This window comes from Micromys minutus (assembly GCF_963924665.1).
Source record: "Micromys minutus genome assembly, chromosome: 11".
Taxonomy (NCBI): domain Eukaryota; kingdom Metazoa; phylum Chordata; class Mammalia; order Rodentia; family Muridae; genus Micromys; species Micromys minutus.
Genome location: NC_137980.1, coordinates 23,142,804 through 23,166,000, shown reverse-complemented (window position 1 = coordinate 23,166,000; position 23,197 = coordinate 23,142,804). Strand labels below are relative to the sequence as shown.

The following is a 23,197-nucleotide window of genomic DNA, read 5'->3' as shown; positions in this document are numbered from 1 at the left end:
ACACCCACTCCAACAAGGCCACACCCACTCCAACAAGGCCACACCCACTCCAACAAGGCCACACCCACTCCAACAAGGCCACACCCACTCCAACAAGGCCACACCCACTCCAACAAGGCCACACAACTCCAACAAGGCCACACCCACTCCAACAAGGCCACACCCACTCCAACAAGGCCACAACTACTCCAACAAGGCCACACCTACTCCAACAAGGCCACACCTACTCCAACAAGGCCACACCCCAAATGTGCTACCTACAGGGGCTATTTCATTCAAATCAGTCTCTAATTTTGAATAGACATATACAAACTTTTATAATAACTAGTTTTACATGAAAAGAATGAATGAGAGAACTTTCACTTTAGGGCGCTCAAGTCTGGATTGGTTCTAAAATAGTTGCCTAGCCATCTTTTTTGTGGGGACAAGCTAAGCTGTCCTTTAACAGCACTAGCTCACTCACCAGATCCATCCTGTGTGCTCTAAGATACAAATGTGTGTGGTTAGCCATGTTCTCCTACAAACAGGAGCGGGAGACAACCTGCCCAGTAACCTTTTGGCTCACAACAGAAAGGGAAGTGTTATCTCTCAGACATGGGTGGAGTCAGAAACATCGGGAGCCACCTCTATAGGTGACAGTGAAGGACTTCTAGCCTTTAGGACTGGGAAGGACTGCCCTGCTGTGAGGGAGGTGGGCCTGCAAGACATATATTCACAGGTCCTGAATCTCCAAATTCCAGAAGTGTGGTTTTGTTATCCAAAACAATATCAGTTTTATGTCATACAGGGTCCTACTGGTTTGAGCTACAGGCATGTATATGCATGACGCCTGTCTCTGCTCATCAGCTGCACCACATTTATTTGGTTCTGTTAGTCATAGAAGTGACCTTAGCACAGTGCTGGTGGCTTTAACACACAGTGCTGGATTCTGGCTCCTGTCCCCTAGGCTGTGATATCCTTACAGAGAAGAGAGATAGATGTATTAGAGGAGCTTCTTTCAGGTCCACAGAAAAAAAGCAATGAATTGCTGTATGTAACTTATTAAACAAGGTATCTGTAAGCAGAGGCACACAGGAAACAAGGTCATGTGTTAATTACGTGCCAGGGGTTAGCAGAGCCTCACTATCCTCTGAGGGCAGTGGTGCAGCACTTTTTTTTCCTAGGGTCTGTACTGATCCATTCATGAGGTTATTTAGGACAAAGGGGCCAAACCTACTCCATCTTGGCACCGGCCTCCATCTTAAAGAAAAAAAAAAAGAGCCTGAAAATTTGACCTACAGTAGAACCCAAGCTACACCCATGTACTAGGAAGGACCCCATGGCTGGTCCTTGGCCAGAGTTCCTCCCTAGCTACTTCCTAGCAACAGTTAATCAAAGATTAGTCTGTTTCTGATGTATTTTCAGACCATTTGTGATTGTATACAGTCTTGCTTCAGAGCACCCACCTGTTGGCATATAGTCATTCTATGAGACGTTTGCCAGGCTGGACAGCCCCTGCCTCACCACCTCACTTGCTCCTATTTTCCCATAAAGACTTGTCCTGCTGAGGGTTTGAGGCTGCTCCGCCTTCCCTTCCTGTACTGCTGTGTCAGGGTTGGGTTGGAGGAGAGCCTAAGCCCGAACTTGTAATAAAGAGACCCTAATGCTTTTACATCAGAGATGGCACCTTGATGGTCCTTTGGGGTTCACAAACACTTCCTGACACAACACAAGAACGACTGTAACCTTGAGTTGTCTGAGGCCCCTGCAAAGCATATCAAGAGATTCTGCAAGCCGGTGAGAACACAAGGCCCCGCAGAAGACCACGGAATGTTTGAAGGTTCGCTGCATAGCTGGAAATGGCAAATAACTAGGATGGGTGATGACATCAGAGATACCCCTGCAATACAAACATGCAATGCAAGTAGGGAAAGCAGAGAGCATGTGATGCAAATGTGAGGGTTTGCAGTCTGCAGAGACAGCCTAGGGAATCTTTCACACAGCTGGTAGAAGTATTCATTTTAGTGTCTGTGTGAATGTATGTAAAACCAATTCATCATCATTATCACCATTACTAATAGTAGTAGTAATTATATTTTTTAAATGGTTCACTACATTTATTTACATTTTTAATGGATATTTTCTTTACTTGCATTTCAAATGTTATTCCCGTTCCTGGATTTCCCCTCTGGAATCCCCCATCCCCTCCCCCTCCCCTGCTTCTATGAGGGTGCTCTCCCCCCACTCACCCATAATAATGATCTTTTGAATCAGGTCTCACAATGTAGCTCTCATGTACACAGAGCTGACCCTGAACTCACAGAGATCCCTCTGCCTCTATTTCCTGAGTGCTGGGATTAAAAGGATGCTCTACAACACCCAGCAAAATAAAATAAAACAAATCTTTTCTGAGAGAAAGAGAGAGACAGGGAGACAGAGACAGAGAGACAGAGGGAGACAGAGAGACAGAAAGAGACTCTGTTAGGGCACTGGAGAGTCTGTTCAATAAAGGGCACTAGCGGCTCTTCCAGAGGACCTGGGTTCAGTTCCCATGTATCCACATGGTGGCTCACCACCATCTGCAACTTCAGTTCCAGGGGATACAACATCCTCTCTTGCTTTCTGAAGGCACCAGGCACATAGAAGGCACGCATGCCTACAGGCGAAACACCCACACTCATAAAACAAATGAACAAGCAAATAAAAAGACTGCTGCTAAAATTGGGAGAACACTGCTCTGTGTTGACCAAAAACATAGCTCTCGTCTTAAAAGGAGTAAGAGTTTGTTCTGGAGTCATTTTGAGGAACAGCAACCCAGGAACACAGATTTAAGTTACCCAGGATTCCACATCCCCACATGGAAACACCTTCATGTACTTTTTAGTTTCACAGAACAAAGTAAGTCATAAATCAAAACAGGTTTAAAATGATATTGGTGGCTAATCAGAGAGGTGGTTAAGTGTGGGGGAAGGTTTTCTACAGGCTTCAGGTATTATATGATGACATTCTTAGCTTTTGAGTTAGTGGAGGCTAGTGGTCTGCTAAGTTAACAGATTTTTTTTTTTTTAAAAAAGGCTCTTATCTACTAGCCACAGGACATTAGTTTCAACACAGAGGTGGGTAAGAAATATCTGTTCATGGGAGTACAGCTAGTCCAAGATAAAGTAATTAGCCTCTGGACCTGCAACATTCCAACCTCTTCATCACTGCAGTTTAAGTCAATCTGTCTTGTCACACAGAGTGTCTTTTCAGAAACCCTCCTTTGTGCTAGGTTTCCATCTATATGCTGGGAGGTTTGGAAATTGGCTGCTTCTGAGGTAACCAGTGTGAATTCCCTCTGCTGCACACTGTAATACCACATCTCTGTCACTTAGTTAGGACCCTGTACCAACTTAATCAGTATTTTCTGTGGAACCAGTAAGACCCCAAACCAAGCACCTCTCATCAGTTGCCATCGTATTCCTGGAAGCTATTTTGTATTTCAGAATGTCTGGCCCTAACCCTGTTAAGAAAGGAGGTGACGGGGCTGGAGAGATGGTTCAGTGGTTAGAGCACTGACTGCTCTTCCAAAGGACCTGAGTTCAATTCCCAGCAACTACATGGTGGTTCACAACCATCTGTAATGGGATCTGATCCCAGATCTGACGTCTTCTAGTGTGTCTGAAGACAGCTACAGTATACTCACATATATAAAATAAATAAATTTTAAAAAAGAAAGGAGGTGACTAGAAAGAATGTTATCCCTGCAAACCTCCAACTGATATCTACAATTCAACTTTCCCTTGGCCAGTTCCTCAGAATCAGACCACTTCCCCAGCATCAGTCCAACCAGAGATAATTTGGAAGACATTATGGGACTTCCCATAGGACTCCCGCTTGTGATCACGCCGTCTCAGGGAAGAGCCTTCCTCATCCAGGAGCAGGTACAACATTCTATATAACCTATGCTCCTTCAGACACCAAGTCCTATGTCTTGTAACTTTCTTTGAGCTCTGCCAGGAACTTATTTCTCACCCTGGGAACATCCAGGCTAGGAAATGAATGTCATCGGTTCCTCTCTGAACGTCACTGCAGACTCTGGTCAGAGTGCAGCGGCAGTCTAGCCATTGTTGTCTACTTCATGAATGATAAGGAGCAAACCAGGAAGCCTGGGATCTGGGCCAGAGGTAACACTGGATCTTTTGAGGCCACTTCAACCCCCTTTTCTGTGTCTCCCTTCTGCTGCCTCCCCGTGTAAGCACAACATTGCATCTGAGACTCACTGGATAATCTAGGATGATCTCACATCTTAAGATTCTAATGCAATTATACCTGCCAATCTCCTTTACCACATTCAATGAAGACTGAATGTTCCGGAACTACAACAGTGGACTTAACCCTGCTAACTGCCTTCCGTGACTGCATTGCTATTAACACGCAGTTTAACTCTCTAGATACATTTGTCTTTATGCCCCTGCAAGACATTTCTACCATCATGGCTTTCTACAGTCACAATACATTGGATTTCTACAGCTTTTATACGCCTATTTTTCATTCTTTCTGGTTCCTCTGCATTTGACCGAAGATCACTCTCTTTCTGCTTGAAGAAGAACAACAGGCAATATTTCCGTAGTGGAAAATGGGTGGCAACAGCTGTCCTCGCAATTTCTCTAAGACGTTTCTACTCAACCTTTACTTTTCAGAAACCTCTGTGTGTTTATGTATCACACACAGCTATGTTTCTTACTGTGTTGTTCAGGGCTGGCCTCAAACTCCTAGCTCAAGGAGTCATTTGGCTTCAACCTCCTGAGTGTCTGAGAGTCAAAGCATATCCCTCAGCCCCCAACTGGAAATGTTTTTTTTTGTTTTTGTTGTTGTTTCTGTTTTTGTTAAACTCAATAAGTGCCGATTATTTCTTATATTCTATTTATTTATTTACATTTATTTATGTCAACATGACACAAGCTACAGTCTTTGGGGAAGAAGAATCCTCAGTTGGGAAAATGCCTTTGTCCAATTGGCCCATATGGCCATTTTCTTGATTAGTGACTGATGTGGGAGGATCCAACCCACTGTGGGTGGTGCACCCCTGGGAAGGTGATCTGGGGGGGGGGGTGAGGAAGCAGCTTCTCACCATATCCCTTGCTTCCGGTCCTTCCCGCTTCCAGGTTCCTGCCTTGAGCTCCAGCCCTGACTCAGGGGTGTACTATGATTAAGAAGTGCAAGTCAAATGAACCCCTTCTTCCCAAGTTGCTTTTGTTCAGCAAGTTTTATCACAGCAAAAGAAAGCAAGCTAAGACACTCCTTTCGGGACTTAGGTTTGTTTTTAGTCTTCAGGTCCCGTACTTCTGCTGAAGCTGGTGTTTGTTTTACTGTTGGCTCTTTGAAAGCAATCGGTCATTTCCATCTGGTTGTTCCCAGTATCACTTAGTTGCTTCGTTTTGCCTTTTTCCTCCCCCTTCACAGTTTGCTTTTTTTTTTTCTTTCTTTTTTTTCAGTGCTGGGAGTCTGCACGTGGCTTTGAACGTACTAGGCAAGAACCACACCACTGGACTACATACCCAGCTCATGACTTTTTGAGACAAGGTCTTGTTATGTAGTCTAGGCCATCTCAAAATCTGATTCTCCTCCTTTAGGCTGCTGAGTGCTAAGATTATAAACATGCACCACCATGGGCTTTTTACAGTACTTTAAAAAAATTTTTAATATTTGTTTTTATTTTACGTGTATGGTTATTTTGCCTCCAGGTATGTCTGTGCACCATATGTGTGCAGTGCCTGTGGAAGCCAGACGAAGGTGTTGTTTTCCCCTGGAACTGGAGTTACAAATAGTTGTGGGCCACTGTATGAGTGCTGGGATTTGAACCCAGTTCCTCTGGGAGAGCAGTCAGTGCCCTTAACTGATGAGCCATCTCTCTCCAGTCCAAACGTAAAGGGGTCAGTTAATCCCATCGCTGCTATATCCTACTCCTTGTGTGTGCACAATTCAGATTTTAAAGATTTGCACTACCGGCCCCGCCTCTCACAGATATTCAGGACTGACCTTTGATTGTCCACTACAAGGGGCCACTTGGATTCTGGAGCGTCTCATTCATCCCAGAATGAGCTCAGCCCCATTTCGGGGGTGGGGGTGGGGGAAGTCATAGAGATCCTCGGCCAAAGCACCTTGACTTCTCCCCAAATCCAATCCTTGGAGCAGTCCCACAGCGCCATCTTCTGATTCAGTTTTCCACTTCCACCCCTCATGACAGCAGTGCCTGATTTATTGATTTATTTATATTTTTCAGCGCACGCAAGGCCTCCAGAGAGACTGAGACAACCGCTAAGAATCATGGCTGCGCCGAGACACCCAAACACTGCTAATGCCAGTTCCACCGTGGAGCGCCTGGGACGCAGCGGAACTCGCCAGGAGGAGGCGGCGCGTGACTGGGTTCCGTTTTGTCCCGGCCTGGGGAGTGGTCACGTGGGGCGTTACCCGGAGGCGGAACACTGCGACCGCCGCCTAAATGCTCGCTGTCCGGGCGCGCCTGGATAGCCTAGCCGTGCGTCCCCCGCGTCCAGCCTCTGCTATGCTGATATTTTTTGCTGCGTTCTTGGCCTCGCCCTTGGCGCTGGCCGAGACACCGTACCTGGTGCGTGTGGACGCAGCCCGCCCGCTGAGGCCTCTGCTGCCCTTCTGGAGGAGCACCGGCTTCTGGTGAGGCCCACCACACGCTCTTGTCAAGTCCAGGGGCGCCCCTCGCTCTTTCCCCTGGGTTCCCCTCATCATAGCTTTGAGCTCTCTGCCCATAATTCCTGAACACTCATAAGTGAAGATCAAACTCCTTTAGGGCCCACCTTCTCAGGCTAGTCAGTTTCTGGAGTGTGGCGTGGGTTTTCTACCTTTAGTAGGTCCCTGAGTACCAGAACCTCCCTAAGTGACCCCAGCGATCAAGAACGTAGTACTCAGGCTATAGGTTCATGATTGGTGACTTGACAGAGCCTAGGAGTCTCCCAAAGTTTCCGAGTGTGCCCCAAGTCTCTCTAGAAATTCTCAGATCCTTTTCTATGGCAGGTAGATGCCCTATTTAGAATATGGTGCTTTGTCCTGTGGGAACGCCGCCCCCGCCCCCGGCCCAAACAAGACTGTAGACCATTCCGGTTAACAAGCTACTTTATCGTATACTCTGGAGACACACAGTTTATCCTCAAGGATTTAGGCAGTCAGATACATGTGTAAAGTCTGGTATGTTGCAGGCCCTTGCTTAGGATGAACGCTTCACTTTTTTGTCCTATCCCTAGCCCCCCACTGCCTCACGACCAGGCTGACCAGTACGACCTTAGTTGGGACCAGCAACTGAACCTTGCCTACATAGGTGCCGTACCTCACAGTGGCATTGAGCAGGTCCGGATACACTGGCTGCTGGACCTCATCACAGCCAGGTGGGTGATGCCGAAGTGGGTAGCCCGGGAGTTGCTGGTCAGAGCTAGTTTTACAGAGGGCTGAGGTGGTGGATCTGACCTTGTGGGGGCCAGTTGTGAAACACAGTGCTGGGCTGTGAGTCCAGGGAGAATTATAGTAGGACACAGGGTTGGGGCTGTGCTTCTGTTAGAGCATCCTGTTGGGCATAAGAGGAGCCTGCTTGGCTATGCCAAAGGCAGGCCCTGGATGGAGCACAGGTGGTTTCCTTCTGAGGTTTTTGTTTTTTTTTTTTTTTTAAAGAAGTACAGAATGGGGTTAGTGTCTACTATGCCTGGCTTTGTACTACACATATACCACATTGTGGTTACCAGTATAGGGTCATTGTGCCCGAAGGTCAGGTTAAGGTTATCTCAGTCACATCGCCTTAGACAGTGACACTGGACTGTGGCTCTGGAGCAGGTGGCTGCCTTTGCAAGGGTCCAATCAAAATGAGCACCAGGCATGAGAAGGCCTTTCAGAAATTCAGATCCTTGAGGCTCGGCCACATATCCAGCTCATATCTGGCACCTGATGGTACGGGGGATGGGAAAGTGTCCTTTTGGCATCTTGTAGGTCATATAATTTGCGGGACTCTGTTTCAGATAAAATGACAACACAGAATATCAAACTGGGCACTGTGTTGGCTGAGGGATCATGTGTGTGGGTGCAACTACTTGAATAGGCACCAGGGGGCAGCAGTGGACTCAGAGGTAGAGCGTATCAATCACTGAATGTTTGGAATCCTTGAATGCGTTAAGAATGCTGCACTTTCCTAGTTGGAGTTACCTGGCTTCCCCAGGGCAAAGGTGGTCCAAGGCTCTATTAATAATGACTTTGTCATTCATATCACTCCTACAAAGGAGCTCAGTACTGGCTTGTGGACACAGGTCTCGGCTCTTGAGGAAGTGGGCCCTGCTATAGGGCAGAGTCGGCAGCCATCAGCTCCTCATGGCGGGCACGTGCAGCCTCTACAGCACTGTGTACACTGGGGAACAGCAGCTCCTCTTCAGCTCCCTGGTCCTCCCCAAGGAAGCCCCCTTTTCTCAATGTATCTCTCACTGAGGGACTGCAGCAAGCCAGAAGCAGGGTAATGTCCAGGGCCCTGTAGTCTCTGCGAAGGTCCTTCAGTGTGGCCATGCCAGCCACATCCAGGAACAGCAGTGGTGCACAGTCAATGACCACCGTGTGGAAACCAAATGCCAGAGGTACCACCAGTCCAGTCCCACTGCTCACTGAACCCAGATCCTTGCCATCGACAAGACTTCTGCTACTGACACCCACCTCTGTGCCCTGATCCTTCCTGGTAGCTGAGTGGCCAGCATCCAGCCCCGTGAGGCTGTAGAGCGACCGGAGGAAGAAATCCTTGTTGGCATAGTAGAGTGGACCTGTGAAACGGAACACTCGCACCTCATGTGGGGGCAGGAGGCCCTCAAACTCAGCGGCATCCTCGTAGAAGGCCGAGTCTCCAATTCGAGCAAGAAGGGCAGCCCGTGGACGCTGCGTGCGGCCTGCCAGGCTGAGCAGCGAGAAGAACACTCCAGCTAACAGTCCAGCCTCGGTGCTGACTAGCACACAGGTAGCTGCAGTAGCCACCCAGACCAGTGCATCCGCAGGGCTTAGCCGCCAAAGTTGCGGGAGATCCTTCACCTTGCGCAGCGCCCCCCGCAGGCTGACGACGATGATGCAAGCTAACACACACCGCTGCAGATCGTGAAACAACGGAGCCAGCACCAGCAGCACCAGCAACACCACAGCAGCACTGACCACACTGGACAACTGGGTCTGGCAGCCAGTGGCTGTCTTCACCAGAGTTTTGGACAGAGCAGCACTAGTGGCAAAACAGTGGAAGAAGGCAGGCAGCACATTGCAGCAGCCCACGGCTAGCAGCTCTTGGTTGGCGCGGACAGAGTAGCCATGACTACGGGCAAACATTTCTGCCAAGGAGATGGAGAAGGCTGAGCCCACGAGGGCCAGGGACATGGCATCTAGGGCCACACTCCACATTATCTTAGGGTCTGGTACCTGTGGGGCCACAAAACCCGTGGGAATGTTGCCGGCCACACTCGAGCCAAATCGGGTATGGAGCTGTCCAAAATGGGACGCGATTGTGGCCACCACAATGACTAAGAGCTCTGTGGGCACTGGCACTTTCAGATGGTGTCGATAGCGATCCGAGAGTTCCTTAGCTGCCAGTAGCACTCCGAGGCACACGGCACTGGTGACCACATCACACATGTTGGCCTGTCCCACGTTCTGCAGCAAGCTTAGCCATGTGCGGACCACCATGCCTAGGCCCTGGTGCCGAGGGATCCGCACACCCAGCAGGTGTTTGGCCTGAGAAGTCAAGATGGTCACAGAAGCTCCCATGGCAAAGCCATCGAGCAGCGGTTGTGAGAGATAGGTAGACACGAAGCCCAGCTGGAGGATACCCATGAGGACCTGCGGAGGAAGCACAGTCAGTTTGGCAGGCCGTGAGGCAGGAGCCACCATGAGTATAAACTAAGGGGTGGGAGTCACAGCACAGAGCCTGGTATCCACACTTGCTTATTCCACTGAATGGACTCCAGCTGTTTTCCACAGACATCATGGAAGACACAGGGATGAGCTATGTTCTGTTCTGTGGATGTTGCATGTGGGTGAATGCTTACTTCTCACCCTCTCACACATGCCAAAATTGTTTTTTTTCCAGAGTCAATGCTGTAGACATCAGGAGGCAGCCCCTTCCCCCGTGTCTTATGTGTAGCTCCTTCCACCCAGATCTCTCCCGGGCAGCCATGGAATAGAGGAATAGGAGGAACAGAGAAAAAAAAAAAAAAAAAAAACAGGAAAGAGCAAGATGTGGGGAGACCAGGGAAATGAATGCATCTCTCCTCCCAAGTCCTGCCTGGGTCATTAAGCCAGAGTGGACATTGGGGTTACAGTCTAGCTATGTATCTGAGCCATTGGCCGCATTTGGCCCAGTGCCCTGCTCAGACCACAGCCCCACATATCTCTCCACTCTGTGTCCTCAGCCCTTCTGGTACCCAGGCCTGGGCGCCACCTCTGCCTTTGCTGTACTGTTTTCTCTCTGAGCCTAAAGGATACTTTCTCGTCATGCTTCCAGGCTTTCCTGGTAGCAAGTGGCCAGGCCTTCAGATGCTCTAAGAAACTGAGCCAGCCGGCCTGCTTGCTGTGCGGCTAACTCCTTACCTGATAAAGCCCAGCCATCAGAGTGAGGGCAGTGGCGATGCGGATGGCATGGCAGTCCCGTCCGCAGTCCGGCAGCCCAGTGGTCAGCGTAGCTGTGCTGTTGAGGGTGCTGTCATTGTTCCTGGGCCCTAGAGAATCCTGGGAGGGGTCAAAGCCAGCCAACTGGAGTTCTCGGTCCACCACCTGACCCACCATGAGACACAGCAGGCTGAAGATGCCCACATTAACATGGCGGGAGGTGCCCATGAGGAAGTAGATAAGGTTGGCAAAGAAGGAAGTGTAGAGGCTATAGATGGGCTGCAACCCAGCCAGCAGCGAGTAGGCTATGGCCTGTGGCACCAGGATAATGCCAATGACCAATCCCGACATAACATCACCTGCCAGGTATTCCTTGAGGCGGTACTGGGGCAGCCAGTGTATGGCAGGGAACAGATCCTGCACCAGGGTCTGAACACATGGTAGACTGCAGGTGCAGCTCTTCTTCAGCCTGGCCTTCAGTGTTTCCAGCAAGCCCTGGGACACAGGGGGCTGCCGTCGGACCAGCACCAGTGTCCCACCCTTCTGTTGGGGCTCAGGAGAAGCATCCATCCGGTCACACCAGGCTCTTCAGCTAACCTGCAGTGGGGAATGGGCATGGCTAAGGGGTCTAAGCTCTCAGATCCCAGGAGCCAATTTCACAGTGAATTTTTGTCCACCCAAACATAAGCATCAGACATCAGCGATTGTGTTTCTGACAAGAGGCTGTACTTCTGTGTGGATGAATGTAAGGCCTTGAGCTCCAAGATGCTAGTTTTAGAGTGAGAGGTGATCCTGACAGCAGCATGCTTCGGGGAGCCATTTTACCTGGCTTCAGCCCCAGCAGTTCCTTGTGGTCTACCTAATTCAGCCCCTGTGTGAAGTCTACTGCCTAAAGCATCCTGAAGATCACTGACCCAAACCAAGGGCTAGACTAGGCCTCCACCAGCCCACATATGCCCAAACCACAGTAACAGAGGCAGGCGCACTTTGAACTCCAACTCCAGCTCCATCCTCCCTGGGCTGGCGAGGGGTTCCGCCAGCCACCCCACTTCTACATGAGTTCTCCCAAGTCATCACCTGTTTTCCTGTGAACACCATAGGCCTGGAGGTTGGCAGAAGACCTTGTACAATGCATGCGCTGGGGCCCCTGGTCTGTGATAGCCTTCTTCATAAGTTTCGAATGTGCCTCACCAGGCACTAGTGTGCTCTGGAACCAGTGTGCCCATGACTCCAAGTGCTGAGTCTCAGAGGCTCAAGTACACTGAACAAGCACACTGCTTCACAGATGTCCACCTTTGGCCTGGCTGTCCTAGCCCCCTCTGACCTCGCTCTGGTACTGAAGAATTCTCAGGCTGGCTGACCACGTGGTGGCCTTGGTCTTGTTTACAGGTTCCAAAGTACTTGTTTGTAACATTAATCAAACATGCTCTGTTCACTTGCAACCCAGGACATGGTGGTGACTGTTGGAGCCAACTGTGCCTGGTCTGGGTACTGGGAAAGCAGCGTCTCTGATAGGGTGGCTGTTCAGCCAGCATCCTAGCTCTTGAGGAGTATTATGAAGACAATGATACATAAGGGCCATTGAATGCTCTGAGGCTCACCCCAAGTGTCTAGGGGCTCAGATGTGTGGAGGAAGGATTATAAGTATCAGCTGCCTTGTATTTGAGCAATCCCCAGAGAAATGACAGTCTAGGTTCCTATTTCTGCCCAGAAAGGGTGGCTTAATGGGATAGTTCTTACCTGGGGCACCAGGCTGGCTCTATAGGCTTTGCAATATCCAGGGGCTGCAGCTTGCTGGTGGGCTGATCCTCCGATCACTCTGGCTTCTCTTAACAAACAGAGAGCAGGTTGGCAGGCACCTCTGAGGCTGATCTGTGGAGGATACTCCGCTGGGCTCACTGTTAAATTATTTACCCAAAAGATAGCTGAGTCATGGGTTTCCCCAGTCAAATGAGTGTTACCTGAGCGGCTAATCTGGTGAGCTAATCCGGCAAGTTGTACTGTAATCAGAAGCTCACAGGTAATTACGGTTATGTGGGCCTCTGATAAACACCCCTCTACAGAGGGGTGGGTGCTCCAGGTGCAGCAGCTTCTGTCTGGTTATGAGGAAGAGGAGGTGGAGACAGGAGTGGCTGAGGCAGGATACTTGAGTGTGAGGCCCCATAGGAGCTGAGTGAAATCTCTTGAGATTCAGGGGTCAAATAAGCTGACTCTGCCTACCCAGATGCTGGTTAGCTTCTTTCCACCTTCTTAGAGACTGTTCTGGCCGGAGCAGGCTGAAGCTCAGTCTGTTCCATGTTCCTGGGCGCAGTGTATGCACAGGCTACTGTTGTAAATATGCATACTTGAGTGAACACAGACACCTGTGTGGCGCACAGCCTGTCAGCACCGAAACAGGTGTGTTCTTCCCCTTGGAGGTAGGATTCTAGATTGGCCTCAGTTCCACCCCCCCTTCCCTCCCTTCCTTGGTACTGACCCCCTGTAATCCTGGTGAGGTACTCTACTCGGCCCCCAGGTACCTCTGCAGGACATGAGACTTGCCTTGTAAGAATTATCATAAGCAGTCAGTGCTCTCAGACTTGAGGGTTGCCTCCAAATTCTATAAAGCTGGTCAGAACCCCCAGATCCATACCCTGTAGCGAGCAACGAGTTTCTCACATTGTGCTTAAGAGTACGTAGTTCTGTGTGGCAGTCTTGCTGTTTTCTGTGGGCTCCTGTATTCTGGGTGCTCTCCCTTGCCGGAGGTAGGTCTTTTCATTATGGCCAGAAGGCCGGCTAGTCCGGTCTGCTGTCTCCACAGGCCTAACACAGTGTTTGCCTGGACTGGCAAAGTGGAGCTCTATGTTTTACTCCTCTTATCCCCATGGGTCTTGAGAAAGGATCAACAGTTGTCTTATAGAACCATCTGAGACTTCATTCCTCCAGGTCAGGGGATAATAAGAATTCAGAGTTCCTTCCAGTTCATGGGTTGGACACTTCTTTGAGACACTGACAGGTCTTGCCCAGTTCCTGGCAGCCATGGGCCTGGCCACAGCCCCGTTTGTGGGTGAGATGGGCATGGAATGTGGGTGGAGTGACCGGAGTGGGAAGCCTGCCGGGAGACTAGGCTGGATCCTCTGTGGTTTAGGTATTCCTCCACCTTCTTTCTCAGGCGCCCCGCCTGGGTGCTGTCCTATCTCTTCAAGGTCTCCTGTTCTTAGAAGAACCTATTTTGTGCCAGGGTCCGAACTTGTTCTGTCTTACCTTTGTAGCACCGCTGGACCTCCTCTTGCCCTCCCAACAAGCTCCGAGCCAGTGTTTGTGCAGCAGCTGGAAACTGTGGCTTACAGGAGCAGTTAGTTACCCAGTGGGTGTGGTGGGGTTAGTCAGAACATCTCTCTTGTCAGATAAAAGGCTCCTCTAGTGGTCTGGGGATAACTACTGGGGTGTGTCATAAAATGATAACCTACCCAGTTAGCCACACAGGAGCCTCTGGTGAGTGTCCTGTTGCTACATCTTTGAGAGTGGCCGAGCTGAAGTTGTGGAATGATGCCCTGTAAACACAGAGATGCTGGGCTGTAGCAGAGGGTGGGAGTATTCACCTTCCTTTCAAAGCAGGGAACAGTGTAGGGTTGGCCCCTCCCCTCTCCACCACCCTGGGTGGGAAGGATTGGGCCTTTCCTCAGACCTCTCCTGGTCAGTGTCCACAGCAAATTGAAATGCAGATGAAGTCATGTCTTCCACAATTTGCCAAGAGCCCGCTGCTCTCCTCTTTCTGCCTCTACAGCTCTGTGCATTCAGGGTGGTGCTGCTATGGGTATGACCAGGCTCACTGTCCCACCCCCATGTGCTCATTGAGATGCAGGCACCTTGGCTTGCCGCTGGGCAGACAAAGGGCGGGGTATGAGGCCCATAGGTCTGTTTGTTCCTATGCAGCTCAGTGATTTCCTTCTTTTAGCTCAGTCCACCACCATTTAAATACTGAACTATATATTTGGGAAGGAAACATCATGCCCTGTCCAACAGTGGGAAATGGTAGGGGCGGACAGGCTTTAGGAGCAGACCAGAATGTCTGTGCCTTCCTGAGGGCTTCAGCAGATTCTCCTGATACTAGGTAGTGTTCCCGCACTACACGCACCACCCCCATTCTGCTTGGCATCCCGCATAGTCAGGCGTAGACCGCGTTTATTCTTCTCGGCGCCCCCCCTACACCCCCAAAGCGTGCCGAGTGCACGGTTACTGCTGCTCTCCTCTGCTGGAGCGTACCACCTCCCCGCCAGCTCAGGCGTCCCTCCCTCCCCCCAATCCTCCATGCGCTCACCCAGGCACTCACCAGCCGCTGTGGCCTCACCCTCTAAGCGCACGCGCCCCGCCTCTAGCAAGAGGCCTGGGAGTTGCTGAGGGCTGCTGTGAAAGGGCCCTTGTGCTCCCTTGCTGGGGCTGTGCCTCATCTAGCTGTACGGAGAATGGCTTGTCCCAGCTGGGCTATGGTTCAGGCCACGCTGCGGGGGGGGGGGGGGGTGGCAGACTTCCTTAAACCTCGCCTCAATGACTCGCCCCCTCCCCATTTTAGGGACTCTTTAATGCCACCACCCTTCCTCCAAGGCAGCAGAGAGGGACAAAGGACTGCTCTCTAGATTTCCTGGGTATGGGAGGCCCCGGGAATTATCAGGAGGTTGAGGGGGGGGGTAAGGGGGGGAGGAGGGGGAGGGTGGGGGGGTGGGGGGAGGTGGGGGGGTGGAAGGCGTGAGAGTGGGGAGTGTCAAGCAGACACCCAGGTCCATACTGGGTCACAGTCTTGGAACATCTCTGATTTGAAAGTCGGACCCAGAGCATAGCCCTGTTGCTGAGGCCCGCTTCCTTGAAGTGTGTACTCTGCCTGTTTTGTGAAGGGAGGGAGCTGATGACAGTTTCTGCCCCCAACGACTTGGGACTTTGGAACAAGGATTTAATCTTTATCCAAATGCTTGTTATTTATTTGCAACTGGTTTTGCCCATTGGGTGGAAAGGAAAAGAGCTGAGCAGGTCTGTTTGTAGCTCTAGGCAGAGGCTCCAATCCAAAAGCAGAGAAGGCAGGCTGGACTTGGGGGCAGTAGTCATGTGGCCATGAACAGTGGGGGGTTGATGTGCCTAGCAGGTGCTGCTTCTTGTAGAGATGGTCCTACCACCCACGGTGGAGACTCTGGCCCACCATCCCTCTCCAGACGAACCCATGAGCTGTCTTACATGCCTTCCAGGACAATTTATCTTTAGCAAGCTCTCAGACCCTGGCAGGACTGACCCATTGTACCTGTTGGCTGATGCCTTCAAGCTGCAGATTTAGCCCTCAGGGTGGCTCTTCACTCCTTCCCAGGAGTTGTAAGCCAGAGACAGAGCTCCAAGCCACCAGCGTCCTGAAATCCATGCAACTTCCCTGGACATTACCTACAACTCACCTCAGACCCGGCAGTTGGCAGTGTCTTGGCATCTCTCCCTTCATGCCCATTGCAATCGCTTGCTTTCACCTCAATTAGCCACTTCCACGACTGTTTCAGAACATTGTGGCTTTGCTTTTAATGCCTCCTGTTTTGCCCTGAGTCAGTGTCCTGTCCTCATTAAGTCACAACGCCTCTATGTAACCCCATACCCAGCTCTGTACCTGTATTTTGCTCCCAGCCAGCTAGGTGCCTTTTTACCGCTAGACTGCCATTTGCTCCCGTCTAAGTGACTTTGTACTTGCTTGCTTCCCAGATATCGCCGTCACTGGCTCAAGCCACCACTTGGCAGGTCTTCGATGTTACCTCAGAAGAGTGGTTTCCTTTCCCCGACCATCTTCTCCTCTCACTCTGACATTTCCCCTTGGCCAAGCTCGTGATGTTTTAATAAAGGTCCAGGCGAAAAAGACGACTCTTTTTCCCTCTCAGAAACTGAGCCCCATGGGAAATGGCCCAGTATGGAACTGAGGAAGCCCTCCATCTTTTCTTGTGCACCCATGTTGTTTCTCAGTATGGGGAGAGGGAGGGATTATTGGGTCAGATTTGGAGTTTTGCTCTCTGGGGGCGTTGAGAGTCATGGTAGTATCTACTAAATTCTGCCTGGCTTCTCTCCCTTATCTGTCCTCATGTCAGATGTCTTTAAGATGGCTCGTCACCTATCTTATGTCTTTCCACCTCAGTGGAAAGCCCTACTTGAATCTCTTGAAGATTTTATGCATACACATTCATATTCCATGCTGAGCGAGAGAAGCCATAGTCTTCCCATAGCTTTCAGGGTCTGTAAGGCTTAGTGTAGGGTCTTATGCAAACATACTCAGGCTTACTCAAATGTGGCAGACTTGCACAGTAGTGCTAGTCTTTTCCAAAAGAGAAAGCCCATCTGGAAGCCTGCATCTCCCTGAGAACTTGCTCCCCCCACCCCCCATGCTTGAGTGTGGCCCTAGTTGTAAACCAGAGTGTGGAGAAATACTGCTGACCTTCCCTCCCACAGCAGGCAGTCACCTGGGCAGGGACTGATCTACAACTTCACCCACTTGGATGCGTTCCTAGACCTCCTTGCGGAGAACCAGCTTCTCCCTGGTGAGCGGTGGCCCTGCTTTCTCCCACTATCCACCATCCCATGTCCTGGTGGTGGGTGGTGGTATCTCAGCACTAACTGGGGCATTGGGCATGATGGTCCATGGGACAACTACCCCCGTGTGTTTCAGGATTTGAGCTGATGGGCAGTCCTTCTGGGTACTTCACGGACTTTGAGGACAAGCAGCAGGTGTTTGAATGGAAGGACCTGGTTTCTCTCTTGGCCAGAAGATACATTGGTGCATAGAGGGGGGAAGTCCTGGGGGCTGTAGTGGGTTGTCCTGGTGAGGCTCTCCTCCATGATCATCCAGGGCACCTCATGGTTTTCTCCTGCCACAGGCATCACTATACCCTAGCCAGAGATGCCTGATGGGTGTGAGATTCACCTGATGGGGGTGGTGTACTTGCCTGGAGCTAGATAATCTCATTCAAGTGGAACACCACTCATGGGTCCCCATCCCTAGGGGATACCAAGTAGGCTCCATCCCCAAGCTTGAGGGTACAGTTCCCTGTGTATAACAGCAGACACTCTGCAGGTAGGTATGGGCTGACACATGTTTCCAAGTGGAACTTTGAGACTTGGAACGAACCAGACCACCATGACTTTGACAACGTGTCCATGACTACACAAGGTAGGCAGCATTTTTTTCCAAGCCCTGTTGGGTGGGCTGTGTGAGAGGGAAGCAGAACAATCCCAGACCCTTAAGACCCTCCTGCCGTAGGCTTCCTGAATTACTATGATGCCTGCTCTGAGGGGTTGCACATTGCCAGCCCCACTTTGAGGCTGGGTGGTCCTGGGGATTCCTTCCATCCCCTGCCAAGGTCACCAATGTGCTGGAGCCTCCTGGGACACTGTGCCAATGGGACCAACTTCTTCACTGGTGAGGTGGGCGTGCGTCTGGATTACATCTCCCTTCACAAGAAGGTGCGTGCTGCCCCCACCCCTCCCTGCCTCCTTTGAGCTGAGCCTGTACCGAGTGAGGCATGTGCTGGCTGCAGGGTGCAGGCAGCTCCATCTCCATCCTGGAGCAGGAGATGGCAGTTGTGGAGCAGATCCAGCAGCTCTTCCCTCAGTTCAAGGACATCCCTATTTATAACGATGAGGCAGACCCTCTGGTGGGCTGGTCCCTGCCACAACCCTGGAGAGCTGATGTGACTTATGCGGCCCTAGTGGTGAAGGTGGGTCCTCCAACCTCAGGGAGCCTTCCTAGGCAGGGGTGGGGACAGTACCGGTGGCCAGTGGTACAGGTCCCAGCTGCTCTCACGTTCACAGGTCATCGCGCAACACCAGAACCTGTTGTTTGCCAATAGGAGTTCCTCCATGCGCTATGTGCTCCTCAGCAATGACAACGCCTTCCTAAGCTACCACCCCCACCCTTTCTCCCAGCGTACACTTACTGCCCGCTTCCAGGTTAACAACACTCACCCACCCCATGTGCAGTTGCTTCGAAAGCCAGTGCTCACGGTCATGGGACTGATGGCCCTGATGGGTGAGTAGTGACCCGCGTCTGCATGTGCTGAGTCAGAGTGAAAATACCATGTTAGCCTGGCGTGTCCCGGATAGGGGCAGGCATACTTCTTCCTCCAGCTGCTGGGTGAATTCTGTAGGTTTGTTTTCCAAATGTCTGCCTCCCTATCCTTCCATTCTGTGGGCTGAACAGTGTAACAGACTCCCCAGTACACAGATGGTGGGAGCCAGGCATTAGGGTAGGAGGCCAGGTGCTAGGTATGAGGAAGTCAACAGCCCCAACCCTCTGCCTGACTTGTAGATGGAGAGCAGCTCTGGGCAGAGGTCTCGAAGGCTGGGGCTGTGTTGGACAGCAATCATACAGTGGGTGTCCTGGCCAGCACCCATCAACCTGAAGGCTCCTCAGAGGCCTGGAGTACCACAGTCCTGATCTACACCAGTGATGACACCCACGCACACCCCAACCACAGTATCCCTGTGACTCTTCATCTGCATGGGGTACCTCCTGGCTTGGGTGAGTGGGATTCTAAAAGAAGGTGAGAACACAGCCGAAGTGGGTTCAGGGAGGCAAACCATGGTGTCTGGCTCCACAGAGCTTGTCTACGTAGTACTCTACTTAGACAATCAACTCAGCAGCCCCTACGGTGTGTGGCAGTGCATGGGCCAGCCGGTCTTCCCCTCCGCAGAACAGTTCCGACTTATGCGCATGGTGGAGGTTTGTGGCAAGTAGGGAGGGAAGGAGGGAGGAGGGACGAACGAAGGGAAAGGGAGAGGGAGGGTTTCTTAGGTACTGAGGTTTGCTAACCACTTGCTTTCCTTGTCCCCAGGACCCAGTGGCTGAGGCACCACGCCCCTTTCCTGCTAGGAATCGCCTGACCCTACACCGGAAGCTTCCGGTGCCATCACTCCTGCTGGTGCACGTATGCGCGCGCCCCTTGAAGCCACCAGGGCAGGCAAGTGACAGCCTCTCATCCTATGTGTGAAGCTAGGTAGCTCAGTCCTTCACAGCTACTCCCTCCTCACAGGTCAGCCGGCTCCGTGCACTGCCCCTGACACGTGGACAGCTGGTTCTGGTCTGGTCGGATGAACATGTGGGCTCCAAGTACGTGAGTGCGGTGGTTGTCCTTTCCTGTGTCATCACCCTCTGTAGCCATATGTTCTGTACACACTGCATACACCTGCACAGACCCACTTGTGTCTGAGTTGGAGATCTACAGTGATAGTCTCCAGTCCCTTCACTGTGGTGTGTCACAATTTTGAGAGTGCCCAGGGATCCTAGATGTGCTAGCAAGGGACCTGAAGAGTATAGGGTTGTGGGTCTACCCAATCCCATCCAGGATTTCAGAGTTTACCTAGCCCCAGCTTCAGTACCGACCCATCCTTCCCCAGGTGCCTGTGGACATATGAGATCCAGTTTTCCCCGGAGGGTGAAGCGTATGCCCCTATCAACAGGAGGCCGTCTACTTTTAACCTCTTTGTGTTCAGCCCTGGTACGTCTAAAACCCTAGTCTTGGCAGCTGTGCTCCTGGACCTCAGTACAGTGTGATGTGGGTTGGGTCTGGGGTTTTGAGAACTTCGGAAAACATGTGCTTTTGTGTCTGCAGACACAGCTGTGGTCTCTGGCTCCTACCGGGTACGAGCATTGGACTACTGGGCCCGTCCAGGCCCCTTCTCCGACCCTGTGACTTACCTGGATGTCTCTGCCACATGAGAGCCACTGGCTCCTAGTGACTGGTGAATGGAGTCAACCAGGATGAGCTAGACCACCGTTAGCTAGACAGTTGACTAGTAGCTTTCTCTGTTGTTCCCCTCTTTCCCTTTAAAGTGTCTTTCTCTACCTCAGACCTGGGGTCAGCCTTTGTGGATGAGCATTGTACCTGGCCCAGCTGGAGTGACCTTTGCCCATCTTCCTCCCCATTCCCAGCTGTTCAAAAATTTAAATGTGGGACTGGGGAGATGGCTTATTGGGTAATGTGCTTGCTGTGTACGCACAAGGGCTTGTGTTCAGACATCTAGCACTCATGTAAAGGCTGGGTATGGTGACACATGCCCACAGTGTTGGTGGGAGGGACAGAGATATGCCAGGGCTCACTGGCCATCCCGTCTACCTGAAACCGCAAGTTCCAGGTTCAGTAAGAACACACACACACACACACACACACACACATACACACACACACACACACACACACCACACCATCCAAACAATCTAAATTCAGTTTCTTGAACTTCTGAAATATCAAAGAATAAATGCAAAAGCACATTTCTGAAATATAGTTGCACAGAATAAACATTTCCATTCCAACAGGGAAATAAATGACAGAGAAGGATTTAAACGAAACAAGACCAAAACACAGCAAGACAGACATTAAATCCTGCAGATCCGTTCTCAGCATTGGGGCGCATGCTAATGTGATATGAGCTCTAATGTGCTAGACACTTGGTGTCTGTGGCGCTGCCATTTACAGCCTCCAGGACTTTTCTCCTGGGCTGGTGCCTTAGGCTTCCTATTGATGTGATAAAACACGATGCTTGTAAGCAGCTGGGGTAGGAAAGCGTCTATTCCATTTGTATTCCAACATCACAGTCTGTCACTGAAGGCAGTCGTGTAGAGGCCGTGGAGAAGTGCTGCTTACTGGCCTACTCTCACGGGCTTGCTCAGACCATGTTCTTACACACTCCAGAATCAAAGGGCGGGCCCCACTCACAACGGTCTGGACCATCTCACATTAATCACTAATTAAGAAAACAGGCTCACCCATAGGTCAGTCTTGTTGGGGCATTTTTCTCAATCCCCAGATGACTCTAGCTTGTGACAAATCGAAATAAAACCATTCCACACGTTACCTGGCCTCTCAAATCTTCCTTTGAAATCTGGGTGGAAGCCAACATAACCTTATAACCGTAACTCTTGTATTCCCCTAAGCAAGCATCCTGTGAATCACAGTCTATCAGCTTGAGTGGTAGCTGAGGACTCCTGGGCCATCCATGGCTACAGTACACATGGAGTGCCTTGTGGCTTAATCCCATGCATTTGGGCAGAATACTATGATGATGATAGCTAGCAACGTTATGACAGTTTGTGCCAGTAAAGAACTGTGGGCCTACCTCCTTAGCCTTCATGCCCAGCAGTGCTCTGCAGTGTGTATAGTTTGTATGGATGTAGGTAATTTCTCAGGCCCTCTCACCTTGCTGATGCTGTCTTCTTACCTCACTGGTACCTTTAGTATCACAGACCTCTGCGGAAGTGTGTGGGCAATACCCTTGTTCAAGAGCCAGCTCTGAAGCATCCCATCTGCCTGTGCTGTGGTTGCTTCCGAAAGGCTTCAGATATTGTTTGGTACACTCAGGGTTGTCCCTGTGTACACCAGGAAGGGAATATCACCAGCCTCCTTGCCACAGTATGTGCAGGCAGGGATAGTCCAGGTCATTCAACGGTACTTTTGAATCCTGTGGGTACTTAGTCTCACACCGCAGGCCTCAGGTGTGATTATAAGAATATAAATATAAATATATATTTAAAAATAAAGTAAGTCATAAACAAACAAAAAACAGAGTTAGATAGTATCAACTCAGAGTGAAAGTGCACACATTCAAGTAGCATTAGTTCTTCCAGGGGCCTGAAGATTATTAGTGAATTAACTATAACTAAAATTTCCACTGAGAACACAATACTTTTCCAGAACTTAATTATTAACACATATATTTCACATACATGTCTATTAAAAGTGCCAGCTCAGTAGATAAATGCAGTGCTCTTATGTGTAGCCAATAAAGAACTGATATTGGCAGAAATCAATTCTGGTCACACACAGTACAACACTCCTGTGGTATCAGCTACTCGGAGACTGGAACATATTTATATTTTTAAATATATATTATATTTATATTCATATTCTAGGTATCAAGATAGGAACTACTGAGGGAAGCAGCTTACTGATTTGCTCTCCATGGCTTGCTCAGCTTGTTCTCTTATAATACACAGGTCCATCTGCTTAGAGATGGCACCCACATCAATCATTAATCAAGAAAATGCTTCTTAGACTCACTTATAGGCCAATCTGATAGAGGCAGTTCCTCAGTTGAGGTTTCCTCTTCATAGATGACTCTAGCTTGTGTCAGGTTGACAAAATCTAATCTTGACAGAGGTCTATGTCATAAAGTCAATTCTGGACCTGATGACTGGGGCATAGTTGGGGCACCTAGGCAAGAAGGAGTTCTCAGCATACAAATCTTGACTAATACTGCCTCCTTTCCCCTTTCCCTCATGTGAATGGTGAGTCACTAGGTTTGGGGGTGGGGATGTCTGATTGTGGCATGGCAGTCCTTCAGGGGTTCAAGGCATGTCTCCCTCAAAACTGGCATCAGTTCTCGGTACATCCCTCAAATGTCCCCCATTCTCAGCTCTTTGCCTAGATATTACCATGTTGGGTGATACTTGCCTGCCCTGTCCTTCAGGGTGGGTTCAGCTCCAGGTCAGGATCCTTCCTGTAGCCTTCAGTCAGGGAATCTACTTGGTCTCATACAGAAGAGAGACAATGTGTAGGATATCAGTGACTAGAGACCCTTCCTCACTAAGGCTAAGGCTGAGCCA

At 50.4% G+C, this 23,197-nt stretch overlaps 2 protein-coding genes across 4 annotated transcripts; one reads left to right on the top strand and one right to left on the bottom strand.

Moving 5' to 3' along the window:
- Positions 1 to 6,454: 6,454 nt before the first annotated feature.
- On the top strand, positions 6,455 to 21,449 carry IDUA (alpha-L-iduronidase). 3 transcript variants are annotated; one of them, XM_080925011.1, is made up of 14 exons: positions 6,455 to 6,654; positions 7,239 to 7,379; positions 17,053 to 17,138; positions 17,267 to 17,374; positions 17,672 to 17,767; positions 17,858 to 18,060; positions 18,135 to 18,314; positions 18,409 to 18,625; positions 18,905 to 19,117; positions 19,197 to 19,318; positions 19,431 to 19,556; positions 19,629 to 19,705; positions 19,993 to 20,093; positions 20,208 to 21,449. In XM_080925011.1, exons 1-14 carry the CDS (start codon positions 6,464 to 6,466, stop codon positions 20,312 to 20,314), a joined length of 1,968 nt encoding a protein of 655 aa, XP_080781137.1. In that variant the 5' UTR covers positions 6,455 to 6,463; the 3' UTR covers positions 20,315 to 21,449. The 3 variants fall into 3 exon arrangements, with proteins under 3 accessions (XP_080781137.1, XP_080781138.1, XP_080781136.1); XM_080925012.1 differs by having other exon boundaries at positions 17,050 to 17,138; positions 18,168 to 18,314; XM_080925010.1 differs by having other exon boundaries at positions 17,050 to 17,138.
- Positions 8,314 to 11,187, bottom strand: SLC26A1 (solute carrier family 26 member 1; the record flags this gene model as incomplete). Its single annotated transcript, XM_080925013.1, has 2 exons — positions 10,588 to 11,187; positions 8,314 to 9,837 (listed from the first exon to the last, which is right to left on the bottom strand). Exons 1-2 carry the CDS (start codon positions 11,173 to 11,175, stop codon positions 8,314 to 8,316), a joined length of 2,112 nt encoding a protein of 703 aa, XP_080781139.1. The 5' UTR covers positions 11,176 to 11,187.
- Positions 21,450 to 23,197: the final 1,748 nt, after the last annotated feature.

Excerpts from the sequence above, each read along its gene's own strand:
- IDUA (XM_080925010.1), top strand. The coding sequence starts at position 6,464 with ATGCTCGCTGTCCGGGCGCGCCTGGATAGCCTAGCCGTGCGTCCCCCG. Across the intron at positions 7,380-17,049 it reads CTGGACCTCATCACAGCCAG|CAGGCAGTCACCTGGGCAGG; the intron begins GTGGGTGATGCC and ends TCCCTCCCACAG. Across the intron at positions 18,061-18,134 it reads ACATCTCCCTTCACAAGAAG|GGTGCAGGCAGCTCCATCTC; the intron begins GTGCGTGCTGCC and ends TGCTGGCTGCAG.